The sequence below is a fragment of the Maniola hyperantus genome, chromosome 8, assembly GCF_902806685.2.
Source record: "Maniola hyperantus chromosome 8, iAphHyp1.2, whole genome shotgun sequence".
NCBI classification, from domain to species: Eukaryota; Metazoa; Arthropoda; class Insecta; order Lepidoptera; family Nymphalidae; genus Maniola; species Maniola hyperantus.
This window is the reverse complement of record NC_048543.1, coordinates 7,729,706-7,743,006: the sequence shown is the minus strand read 5'-3', so window position 1 is coordinate 7,743,006 and position 13,301 is coordinate 7,729,706. Positions and strand designations below refer to the sequence as shown.

At 38.2% G+C, this 13,301-nt stretch overlaps 1 protein-coding gene across 44 annotated transcripts in view; it reads right to left on the bottom strand.

Annotated features, from left to right (window-relative positions):
* Positions 1-13,301, bottom strand: part of Dscam1 (Down syndrome cell adhesion molecule 1) — an 83,724-nt gene that overhangs the window by 40,715 nt on the left and 29,708 nt on the right. For 18 of the 44 annotated variants that reach the window (XM_069500390.1, XM_069500389.1, XM_069500403.1 and 15 more), the window contains exons 5-9: positions 9,089-9,268; positions 8,775-8,951; positions 7,951-8,100; positions 1,860-1,992; positions 688-836 (exon numbers count right to left, since the gene is read on the bottom strand). In XM_069500390.1, the coding sequence (XP_069356491.1) occupies positions 688-836; positions 1,860-1,992; positions 7,951-8,100; positions 8,775-8,951; positions 9,089-9,268 (789 nt within the window). Of the gene's footprint in view, positions 1-687; positions 837-1,707; positions 1,829-1,859; positions 1,993-2,270; positions 2,392-3,318; positions 3,443-3,822; positions 3,947-4,530; positions 4,655-5,018; positions 5,118-5,941; positions 6,066-6,852; positions 6,977-7,950; positions 8,101-8,384; positions 8,565-8,774; positions 8,952-9,088; positions 9,269-9,361; positions 9,542-9,636; positions 9,814-9,904; positions 10,085-10,212; positions 10,375-10,745; positions 10,917-11,244; positions 11,416-11,516; positions 11,679-11,814; positions 11,977-12,070; positions 12,242-12,330; positions 12,493-13,301 lie in introns of those variants that run through there. The other 26 variants (XM_069500382.1, XM_069500417.1, XM_069500408.1 and 23 more) reach the window with 24 other exon arrangements.

The window sequence follows — 13,301 nt, the reverse complement described above, 5'->3', positions numbered from 1 at the left end:
CCACGCGTACGAAGTCGCGGGAATCATCTAGTAATCAATAAGATTTTTTTATGAATGAGATTCGGTAATATAAAAATTGCTGTAGGTAAGTCTACCGTTCAACTAAAACGATGCTTGAGGTAGGTGCGCGGTGCTGGAAGAGTAGGAGGTTAAAACTTAATACGTTTGTAATGATTCGGTATGAAAGTTTTTGTTATCTTCTTTGGATATGAAATTTTAATTAGAGATGATCAATGTATAGTACGCGACAGGTCGAGGTGACAATTGGGGTGGGAACGCCTCGCACAGTCCCCGCACTAACCCGGTGCAGGCGAGCGCGGGTGACGTGCGGATGTGCGGAGCGTCCACCGGCCTCATACCCCGATTGCCATCTCAACATGTCGTAGACTATACATTCCGAAGTTTGCGATATACCTAGATCTTGGTTTTTATGCTGTTAGAGCGATTACGCACTGCACCCGAGCCGAGTCTGTGAAAATACGTTCCTTTTTGTTTTGTATGGGAGCTTATGACATATGTCGTAGATAATCGTTGGTAATCTCACGGATGACGGATAGAACTCGGATGACGGAAGTGCAGTGCGTAATCGCGTATTTAAAATCTTATTTTTTTTCGATATTTATCGGAAATCGATGTTTTCTTATTATTGCTCGTTATTAGCGTTAATTAAATATGCAATGAATTTACCACCAACGGAGTTGTTGACGACACACAGATATTTCCCAGAGTCTTCAACTTTAGCCTCTTTAATGATAAGTGTTCCTGAAACTTGTTTAACTCTGTCATTGAGCGCTACGGGCTGTTTTCTTGCTGTGCCATCGATGAATTTGTACCATCTGTAACAATAGAGAACAAGTTTATCGCTCTAAACTTACGACCAAATTCTAGAGATAAAATTGCAGTTTGTATCATGAGAATAAAAAACCACTATAAGAGAACCAAGATCAATTTATATGATTTGTGATACTGATAATATTTGAATCCGTAAACTAATATTTTAATAGTGAAAAAGCCAGAAATTCAAAAAATTCTTTGAGACAAATTAAAAATTAAGGGATCAAAAAACGGGCCCAATTAAGAACCACATCCTTTTTGAAAGTCGGTTAAAAATACGTAGGACTTAAAACTGCTACTTTTGAATGATTTCAAAAATTTCGATCACATGAAGCATGACTTACATTATGTAGATTCTAAATTAAAGCTATATGTTAGCCGTAATAACACGAATAGTACTGCCAATTTTCCAAGGAAGGACTCGAAATTTTGAGGAAGACATAAATTATCTAAGCCTCGAAAATGAGAAACAAAAATACTACCCGAATTTTGATTAGAATACGAACCGAAGCTAGCCGTACGAAAAGCTGCCACATGAACCAAAATGAGTGACGAAAATATCGCCCCAAACAATGAGCAATCGGACAAATGGCACAGCTACGGATCGCGTGAAGCACAAAGTAAAGATTAAAGCGTCTGAATGAAAGCAAGAACACCCTGTCACTTACCAGGAAGTGTCTACGCCGCTCAATCGTTACTTTGGCTGTGGATCGAAAAGGCGCGCGGCCGGCCGCGGTACTTCACGCCTTCACGTCTCGCGGGGGCAGGCGCCCGCCGCAACAGACTGCAATAACAACGCACGTCAGTACATTGGGATGGGGTGATGGCTACGTGAAGATGAATGCGTGAGATGCCGTCGGCCGGCCGGGGTACCTCGTCAGCGGCGCGGGGAACGCTTGCACCTCGCACAGCAGGGCGAGGCTGTGCCGATCCCGCCCCACGTGCCGGTTGAGCCCGTCGCCGGTCACTTTCGGCCCCGTCCTACCCGTCGGCTCTGCAATAGAGACCGACCGTGACAAACTCACCTAAACACCGGAACTGGGAAAGCGGCTACTTGGCATGTCAAAAATGCTACATCGTTTTGAGGTACGAAGAACACTTCCCAACCCTCGAAATGTATAGCGGAATTTTTTCTAGGTGCGATTTTATTTGTTGGTTCTGCAATAATGACAGGGACTTGTTTAGTCGAGCATTTGAAACCAATGCGAATATAAAGTGCGACGGGCTTCACATATGCTGAGTTATGATTAACTAGCAAAACTATAGACTTACCTGAAAATTGGTGGCGGGTATCCGGCGACTTCGCACGTTAGATACACGGAATTCAATAGAGAAACTAAGAATATTTCACCACCCTCGAATTTGCGGCTTTTGTCGCTTCGAGGCGCAATTTTATTGGTAGGCTCTGTAATATGGAAGATATTTTGATAACGCACCTTGTTACTGGTACAGGGTATCCTTGCGCAGGACACAAAATTGCCAAAGAGGTATTTTGAGAGAAATGAACCGCAGCTTTTTGAGTTGAGGTTATACTAGGAGCAGCGCTGGCAATAGGTTCTGAAGACACAATATTTCAGTTGGTAGTAAAATCAATAAAAATACGGAGAACAATATTATAGATATCGTAAAACTTGCCTGAATATGGGAACAGGAAATGACTGAGCTTGACATAATAACGCAAAACTTTGGTTGACCGTTCTTACGAAAGTACTACTACGAGCATCCGTTGAGAAGGTGGGAGCTTTGAATCCAACTGGTTCTGCAGTTTAAAAAATAATAATTAGCTTTAACGATGTATAAAGGTAGAGGAGAAGATAACTTGCCTGAAAACTGGAGCAGGAAACTTTGGGCTTGACAGAGAAGGGCGAACCCTTGTCCAATACGTTTTCTGAATATACTCCCCATCGATTCAGACGAAAACGTTGGGGACTTAGCACCAACGGGCTCTATAATTATTTTATTTTGAAATATTAAAACGACCGAACATTAAATAATACGGGACACTTGCCTGAAAATTGGTACAGGAAAAGCCTGGGCTTGACAAAGAAGTGCGAAACTTTGATTTTCATGCCTCTTTATAGACGAAAGAGCAGATTCTGATGAAAAAGATGGAGCCTTTGATCCAACTGGCTCTGTAGGAAATAAATGCAATTTTTTTATTCAGAAAAATGCAAAAGAAGTTTCTACATCCGTACAGCTTCAGATGTATAAATCGGAAGACAAAGACCTATCAACCTCCTTGCGACTGCGAATATTATGTCAATTACTTCCACAATACCGTTTTTTTTGTCAGTTCATTTAAAAGTGATTATGTAACACTTGCCTGAAAATTGGTACAGGGAAAGCTTGAGCCTGGCATGCCATTGAAAAGCTTTGATTCATGTGTCTGGTCACCGCTGATGAAGTTAAATCATTGGAGAAGGTCGGTGGTTTTGAACCAACGGGCTCTGTCGAAGGAACATAGGAAACATTTTATGAACTTACCTATAGATAGGTTTTGGTGAGGCTTGTGCTTGACAAAGTAACGCAAAACTGTACCCTGTTTCTCGAATAAATATACTGCCTTTGGAATCAGTAGAAAATGACGGAGCTTTTGCGCCAATCGGTTCTAAAAGTGTACAGTTAGTGTAAATATCTAATGAACAACCCACCTGAATACCGGTTGAGGGTACCCTTGAGCTTGGCAAAGCATAGAGCCCCCTGCGCCAGCCGCAATATCATAATTGTAAGATGATGCAGAAGTAGGGAAAGTAGGAGCTCGGGCAGATACTGGCTCTGAATGAAAAATTTGATGTGGTGGAATTAAAAAATAAATAAAGAGGCACTCACTTGAATACTGGAGAAGGGTACGCTTGAGCCTGACATAGTAACACTATAGCTTGCCCAGCTAATTTCGTCAAATTTACATTCCATGGAAAAAGATGGTGTCTTTGACCCGATCGGTTCTGTATTGAATTTGAGGGACAAGATTTATTGGATATCTCTTACCTGAAAACTGGGATAGGAAATGCTTGGGCTTGGCATAAAAGTGCGAAATCTTGGGCTGTTTTACGAGTAATTGCGGATAATTGGACGTCACTATTAAATGCAGGAGACTTAGAGCCAACAGGTTCTACAATAAAAGTAAGTAAATTTAGTAGTTTTATTTAATCACCTGAAAATTGGCGCCGGAAATCCTTGAGCAGGACACAAAATATTTAGACTCTGACCGACCGTTCTTACATACCAAGACAGTTTATTATCAGTAGAAAATGTGGGTGATTTAGTTCCAATGGGCTCTAAAATTGTAAATAAAATCATATAAGTCAATATTCACCCATTAAAAATGGGGTAGGGTATCCCTGAACCCAAAAACTCAAAATCTAAAGCTACCAAAGGACTATTATTATTGGTAAAAATTATTTATCGACGGAATTAATACGTTCGCTATCGTTTCTGAAGTTGGAAAAGAAGATAGACCCTGAATTTGTATTTAAAATGAATACAATTTACAATCCACTCACTTGAATACAGGAGGAGGATGCGCTTGCGCCTGGCACAAGAGGACAAGTTCTTGAGAAGCTACTTTAGTAAGTGTTGTACTTTTATATTCCAGAGAAAAAGATGGCGCCTTCGATCCAATAGGTTCTAGGAGGAAATAGGATGGATAGTAATACTTTAACATGACTAAGATTAATCCTTACCTACCTATCTTACCTGAATATTGGGACAGGAAAAGCTTGGGCTTGACATAAGAGCGCAAAATCTTGGCCGGTTTTGCGGGTGATTCCAGAAAATTGTACATCGTTAGAGAATGTAGGGGATTTAGAGCCAACAGGTTCTATAATTAAGAATAAACATTTTAATTAATAGTCACCTGAAAACTGGCACTGGAAAGCCTTGAGCCGGACATAGAATATTTAGGTTTTGACCGAGAGTCCTTACATACCAAGATAGCTTATCATCAGTTGAAAAAGTGGGAGATTTCGTTCCAATCGGTTCTAAAATTATAAATGTACAGTTACGATAATAGGGATAAATTAATGTACCTGTATACGGGTATAGGGTATCCCTGTGCTCGACAGAGTAGCGCTAAATTATGTTCTACGGGTCTATTGACAAACCATGCAAATTTATCATCGGTTGACAGACTTGGTGGTTTCGAGACAATTGGTTCTGAAAACGTACGTACAATTAATTCTCACCTAAAAACAGGAACAGGGAACCCTTGTGCAGCACACGTAAGTGCAAAATCTTGCAAGGCAGATATTTCAAACCACTGTAGTTTTGAACCACTTGCAAATGACGGACTTTTCGAGCCAATTGGTTCTTAAAATAATAATATCACTATTGTTTTTTGCGAGTTTGCGCGTACAATTCGAGAGGAGAATGGAGGCCGGAGGGGTTACAAATAAATATTAAAATTATTTTAAGACTCACCGAAATACGGGGACAGGGTACGCTTGAGCCAGACAAAGTAACGTAATACTGGAGTTCATAGTAAATTCCACAAACTCGATCGTTTTAGTTGGAACTTTTGGTGGGGCACTATTAATTGGCTCTAAAAGAAAATATTTTTAACTTCTTTAATATTTTACCTGGACAAAGGCACTGGAAACGCTTGAGCGGGACACAACAATGTCACACTTGCGTTAACAATTGCACTGAAACCTCTAACGCTATCCAGAGTAGGAAACTTCGGTGGAACTCTTCCTACGGGCTCTAAACAAACATGGGTATCTATTAAACAATTGGAACCAAGTATTTAAAATACTTTTACCTGAATATTGGGACTGGGAAGGCCTGTGCTATGCAAAGCAGTGTGCAAGTATGATTGATCCAAGCTTCAGTTATATCGATCATTTTCCATGCCAATTTAGGAGCCGCGCTGCCCATTGGCTCTAGAGAAAAATACTCTAATAACTACAGTGAGCATTTAACAAAATATACCTGAAAGCTGGGGCGGGAAAAGCTTGTGCGGGACACAACATTGTAACATTATGGGATTCCTTTGCATCGAAGGCTCGACTTTTATCAGTAGTTGTAAATTTAGGCGAAACACGACCCACGGGTTCTATGAATAAAGTAAAATAACCTTTAGAAATACTGTATTCCGCAAAGACATTACCTGAATAATGGGACTGGGAACGCTTGGGCAGGACATAGTATCGTTAGGCTCGTGTTTAACGTCGTGCTAAAACTTCTGGAGCTATCCATCGATGGAAATTTAGGTGAGACGCGGCCAACCGGTTCTAAGAACACAACATGTCAAACTTATAAATAATATACCTGAATAATGGTGTTGGGAAAGCCTGTGCCGGGGAAAGTAGAGTCACACAGGTATTTGAAGAAAACGTAAAACTGCGCCCTGTTTCCGTGGATGGAAATTTCGGAGATACTTTACCCATTGGTTCTGTTCACGAAAATAAAAAGAAATAGACGCCTGATTTTTTTTTCTTAATTTATTTATCAATGCGGAATTATCGAACAAAACCTATATAGTAAGTCTTACCTAAACATTGGGGTGGGGTATGCTTGAGCGGGACATAAAAGTGCTATACTTTGGTCAGTATCAAAATCAAAGAGGCGACTTTTTTCTAAACTCGGAAATTTTGGAGAGACCTTTCCCATTGGCTCTGAAGCAAATAAATAATTGTCTATTTTTATTAACTGAAAACTACGGCTGGAAATTGACTATAAATACCTGAAAATTGGGACTGGAAACGCTTGGGCAGGACATTGCAACGCAAAAGAATAATTCTTCCTTACTCCAATCATCGTACCCATAACGACAGAGGCAAACTTTGGCGGTACACGTCCAACGGGTTCTAAAGAAAGTAAGGACAGTTAAATGCATAAGACATTTACCTGAAAAGTGGTGTTGGGAACGCTTGTGCAGGACACTGCAACGCGTAAGAATAGTTTTTCCTGACCTCAAACATTGTGCCAGTTAGTATTGTAGCAAACTTTGGAGGTACACGTCCAACCGGTTCTAAAATTTTTCAAAGAAATGTAAAAGGAAGAATACGTAGACGTTACCTGAACACGGGGACGGGGAAGGCTTGTGCGGGACATTGCAACGTAAACGTGATATCCTTTATTGCTACGTACATCGCCCCCACTTGAGTCGAAGAAAACTTAGGAGGCACTCGCCCTATCGGCTCTGAGAAATGACGCAAAATTGCTTTAATTTCAAGTATTATCTTACCGGTACGCGGGTGCTGGAGAGGCCTGAGCGGGACATAAAACAGCGAGGCTGGTGAATTCTTTAAACTGGAAACCGCTCGTAGTCTGCGCGCTAGGGAACTTGGGAGGCACTCGGCCCATCGGCTCTGCGCATGTTGGGAGAAGGCGGATTTACGAGGGGGGATATCAATAGACTAAAGTATACACATTGTAAGCCCTGGCAAATCCCTACACTTCTTTTATGAAACACAGAAATAAATTTTGAATCGAACCGCGAATCAAGGCTCTGCAGGGGTACCCTATCCCAACATTCAGGCAAGGTTCTTCAAAAAGAAATTTGTAAATATAAACACACCTTTTATATTTACAAACTTATTTTTCACACAACAAAATGTAAGATGTACAATGTTATATAGTCTCTTATTTTGTATGGCCGAAGTTTTAATGAACTGTAAATATTATGAACGCGGTGTCAGTTTTAACAAGAGATTATAAACATTTGTAATTGTAAATGACTAAACTAGAGCATTTTCAAATACATACAATTTGGTAGTTAAATAAAAAAAATTGCTTTAGAAAATGTAGATTATTGAAACTACTCCATTCTAAGTCAATAAATTAGTAAGCAAAAAGTTACTTTTCTAACAGTGCGAATTAATTGAAGTGTATTTAAATTGTTTTTGTTTTTTTTCTATAGCTAAATAAGAAAAGAGTTGTATTACCGGTGGCTTTGTTTTTCGCTTAATTTTCACTGTCAGGAAGCATAAAGTAGCGCTATTAATTGATAATTTCTAAAACAAAAACCAGGTATTAGTAACCACTAAACAGGTAGGTATATATTGGTAAGTATCTAAATATGTCATTACTATTTACCATATACTATTAATTAATCGCGCTACAGTGTCACAAATATATAATATATAGCATTGCCAACACGTCATTTTCACTTACCGGTAATAACTAAGCGTCCTTTAGTAGCTGATAATCGAGTCTCTCCAGTAAGTCTGTGCTTTGTTCTACATTGATATGATTTGTAACCATCTTCTGGTCCCACATCTCGAATGTGCAATTCACCTGATGGGAGGACTAAATATTTGCCATCTGAAATGTTATAATATTATTGTAGATACTTGAATTTTTCGCATAAAAAAGTATTGTCATTTCATTTTAGCCAACGCAACGTAAGGTTGCAATTTACTTATAAATTTCATTGCATGCATTAACATAAGGAAGGAGGAAAGAGGATGATGGTAGGCCGTGAGGCCCATGGATCAAGGTTAGTCCGAAAAACAACGCCCTAGATCATCTGCCAGTAGGCATAGGTAATCGTGGATGTAATTCATGAAAAAAAGATCTTTAGGAATCAATTTAGTTAAATTCCGTACCGTCTATATTTAGATCAGAATCAAGTTTTATTTCAACTTCCTCTTCACCCTCACTAACAATCCAAGATACAACCATGACATACTCCGACACAAAACTCGGTATATGACATTTCAAAATAGCTGCATTTCCTCTAAGGACATACTCCTCCATTAGATTTACAGCATACGCTTGTGAAACCACTGCAACAACATGACCTAAATGAGCAAATAATGTGAAGACACTAACGCTGGTGGACTTAACATAACATGTTTGGTAAAGATGTAAGTATCTTATACTAAGGTTTAATAAGGTCGTTAGGGTAGAGTAATCCACTTGAACCGAAAATTCTGAAAAAAAAACAGGAAATGGAAGGATTATGAGATAGAAGTGGAATAAATGAATTTTAGTACCTAAATCCGTGGAATTGTCTAACTTTATTTCATTTTCAATATCATCTTCAGACACTATCCAAGAGTTGACAGAAACATACTCAGAGACAAAACTTGGAATTTGACATTTCAATATAGCAGCGTTTCCACGCAATACATATTCTTCCCAAAATTTCACATCATAAGCTTGAGAAACGACTGGAAATGGAATTTAAAGTTTGAATATAGGTAGTAAGAAGTGTTTATTTGCCAACATTTACAACCAGTTTGTGTTATCTATAGTGGGATATAGGAGAGTAAAGGAAATAATAGCTCTAAAATATCTATACCTTTACCTAAGCTGAAATCAGAGTCTAAATTTATATCTATTTCCTCTTCATCGCCTTCGGAAATAATCCAGGACGTGACTGAGACATATTCGGTGACGAAACTTGGAATATGGCATTTCAGTATAGCCGAATTACCTCGTAAAACATTTTCTTCCCACAAGTTAACAGTGTAGGATTGAGAAACAACTGAAATATTTTTCAATTCGACATAATATGATTAATCTAAAACCTGAGAGGAGTAGGATTGGACAACAGAAACCTATTACGTTATTGTTATACCCAAATGATCGTATCCGGTGCCATTAATATATTTTTCTTCATTATCACCTTCAAATATCATCCAAGATGATACCGTTACATATTCTGATACGAAGCTTGGAATATGACATTTCACGATTGCTGAGTTTCCACGCAGGACATTTTCTTCCATTAAATTTACGGTATATGCTTGTGAAACGACTGAAATATTTTATTTCAATCTTAAATAATACTAAAATCGTCAAACAAGGGAAGGAAAACGGGAAAATTAATATACATCCCTAAAATTCAAATACCCAAATCATCAGATTCTGCTTTGATTTCTAACTCATCAGCATCAGCTTCCGAAATAATCCAAGATGATACGCTGACATATTCAGTAACGAAGGTCGAAATATGACATTTGAGGATAACTGCATTTCCACGTAATACGCTTTCTTCCATTATATTTACAGTATAAGCTTGAGTTACGACTGCAATAAAAATTGCGATAAGTATCATTGCCTAAATGGTAAAAGGATGCAGGAAAGGGGATCGGTTCCTACAATTTCAATATTAATATACCGGCATTATTAGCAGTATCGTTTAATTGGATTTCTGCCTCATCATCTCCTTCTGAGAGAATCCATGAAGCAACCGATACATACTCCGTCACAAAACTTGGAATTAGACATTTTAAAATTGCAGCGTTCCCTCGTAAAACATTCTCCTCGACTAAATTAACCGTGTAAGCCTGTGATACAACTGAAATATTGAAAAGCTTGAAGGTAATATTTAGAGCTACAAAATCTTATAAATTGAAACGTTCTAGTTTTAGAATTTGGGAAGGGATTTCAAGGCAATATTGTTAATAGCAGTTACAGCAAATATACCGTCGTTTTCGTTCGTCAGATACTCTCCCCCTTCGCTATCATGCCAAGACACAACCTGGACGTGGTCAGAAACAAACGAAGGGATGTGACATTTAAATACTGCAGCGTTACCACGTATGACGTATATATCGTAAACCTGCGATTCGTAGAATTGATTTACGGCTGAAATTAATTATTAAAATAAATTATTTTGGGTATGATCCCGAGGATTTTTGAGGAGAGCGGATAGGAACAATTGAGGTCGCGCGGGCGATCTCGATTACCGTAATTGCCCTCTGAGCCATTTAATGAGAACGCAGAGAGGGACTCTTCGTCCGTTACCCATTCCACTACATGTACATAGTCTGCTACAAACGATGGTATGGAACATTTGACAATAGCTGAATTGCCTCGCAGAACATCTTCATCGGTAACGCGAGGCTCATAATTTTGATGCACAACTGTAGATATAAAAAATGTTGTCAGAAGAAGTTTTGGTAATATTCATGGCAGGAAAGGGAGGAAATACATCTGCTATACTAATAATTTACTACCGGGATCAATGATCGAGTTTTCTTCTGCAGTAACAGTTTCATTGTCCATTAACCATGCAACGACATGAACGAAGTCTGCTACAAAAGATGGTACGATGCATTTCAAGATTGCTGTGTTGCCTCGTAAAACAAATTCGTCGTTTACTCTAGCCTCATATGCTTGAAGTACCGCTGTTACAGAAAATTATCAGAATTAGGGAATTTAGGATATGGACACATGTAATTAATGCGAGGTTACCCTCAGCATTTCCAGGGTAATATGTTCCTCCTTCACTGTCTGTCCACATTTTGACAAATACAAAATCCGAGACAAAACTTGGTACTTCACATTTCATGAGAGCTGCATTTCCACGAATAACGTATTCATTGTCCGCTTCAGCTTCGTAGGGCTGTGATACCACTAATTAAGAAATTTCCAATAAGTGAAGGACTTTGCTTTGGAAAAGTAAAGGAGTTTGGACTTGACAGGATTATTAGATATTTACATAATTATATGTACCCTCTGATGTGCTTGTGCTATTTATTGTAAGTATTTGTCCGTCATCCATAAGCCATGATTCCACGTATACGAAATCACTAACAAATGAAGGGATCTTGCAGTGAACAATAGCGGCGTTCCCTCTAATCACGTACTCATTTTCGGCTTCAGTCACGTAATACTGTGACACAACTAGAGAATAACAATTACTGCTGAGACGTAGTAGACTAGGAAGTGGACGTAGGACGGGTGCTTAATATGGAAACTCTTGTGGATTGAAGATATTATTTTACCAATGTTATCAGAGTCAGCAATGACTGTTCCCTCTTCATCAATCCACGCTTCTACTTTTACAAAATCGGCGACAAATGAAGGTATGGAACATTTTAAAACAGCAGCATTGCCACGTATTACATACTCAGTTAAAATCTCTGCTTCATAAAATTGATTCACGACTGAAAGAAATTTTGCGAACTTTTGATTTTGAATTTTGTAGGTGTTGAGAAGTTTAAAAAGGAAATGGGAAAGGAAGAATAAGGAACTGATTTTATTAGTATGCGAATTATTTTAAATATTGTATAATAATCCTACCGATGTCATCGGTAAGCAAGTATTCTCCACCATCAGAATCGACCCAAGCTTCTACTTTAACAAAATCCGTGACAAAAGAAGGAATGTTGCATTTTAAAACTGCAGTATTACCCCGAATAACATATTCTGAGACCACTTCAGCTTCGTAAAATTGTGTCACAACTGTAATAGTAGATTTTGATAATTATTCCGATACGTTAATTGGATTGGAATTATGGTATGGGACCTTGGTGTTTTACTTTGACTATTAATTTACCCTCTCCCTCCTTGCTGCCATTTATAGTAAATGAATTTTCAGCTTCGTCATGCCAAGATACAACATTTACAAAATCAGCAACAAAAGACGGTATTGAGCACTTAATTATTGCAGAATTTCCACGGATAACATATTCATTATTAACTTCGGATTCATATTGCTGCTGTACAACTGCAAAATATTTTTGTTTGTAATTTCGGAATTGGGTTAAAAGGACTGAGGAGGGCCGGGTAGAATTTAAATGTGGAGTTGGAATTAACCATAGTTTTCGCCCGGAAAGAAATCTTCATTTTCGTCGGTGTGCCAGGACATGACTTCTATGAAATCCGCAACAAAGGACGGGACTTGACACTTCAGTATAATGCTGTTGCCCATTATAACATACTCCTTGTTAACATCAGTGTCGTAATTCTGCGCAACCACTAAGTAATACAGTAAATAAGAAATAATCTTTATTAGAAGGATATTAGGTACATCCCTAGACCCTAGTTAGTTTAGTGACAAACCTGTTAAATATACGCATAGTAATTTTATTATAAAAATGATAGGTACTTTGATTAAAATTTCAGTATTTTCGATATCGTCCCATATTAATAATTACTTCAAACGTAATATGGTATGGATGTTCTCCTCAGCCATAAGCTCACGGTCACGCACTCTATAAAACGTAACAAGCATTACGGACGTTATGGTCTATAAACCATAAATAAGACATGTTATTTTATAATGACCGCCCAAATTGATGCACTGCATCGTTCCCATCTGATTATTTAATTGACCCTATTGAGCTCTCTTTAATAAAAGGGCAGGGCCCCAGCAGTAAATTTGAACAGTGACATGCAGTCCACATTGAAACCTTTAAAAAATATATAGGTATAGATAGGTACGACTTTAAAATATAGTTTTTATTTGAAAATAACTAAAACTAGGTAGCTAAACTTCAGCCTTATTATTTATTATTTATTTATTTATTATTTAATTAGAACGGCCATAAAGCCAATTACACTAATTAAACTACGAGTACAAACTAACATAAACATACTTACAAAAATTGTTAAAATTATAAATTTTAAAAAGCAAAATTATAAATTTTCACAAAAGTGCAAGATCTGACCCATGAGGTCAGCCCATTTGTCAGCAAATATTATGTCACAGCGAGGGGACTCCTTCAGCAGCGCGTTGTATATAATATGTATGATGTACTCATATAAATGTGATATGGAATGTGTTT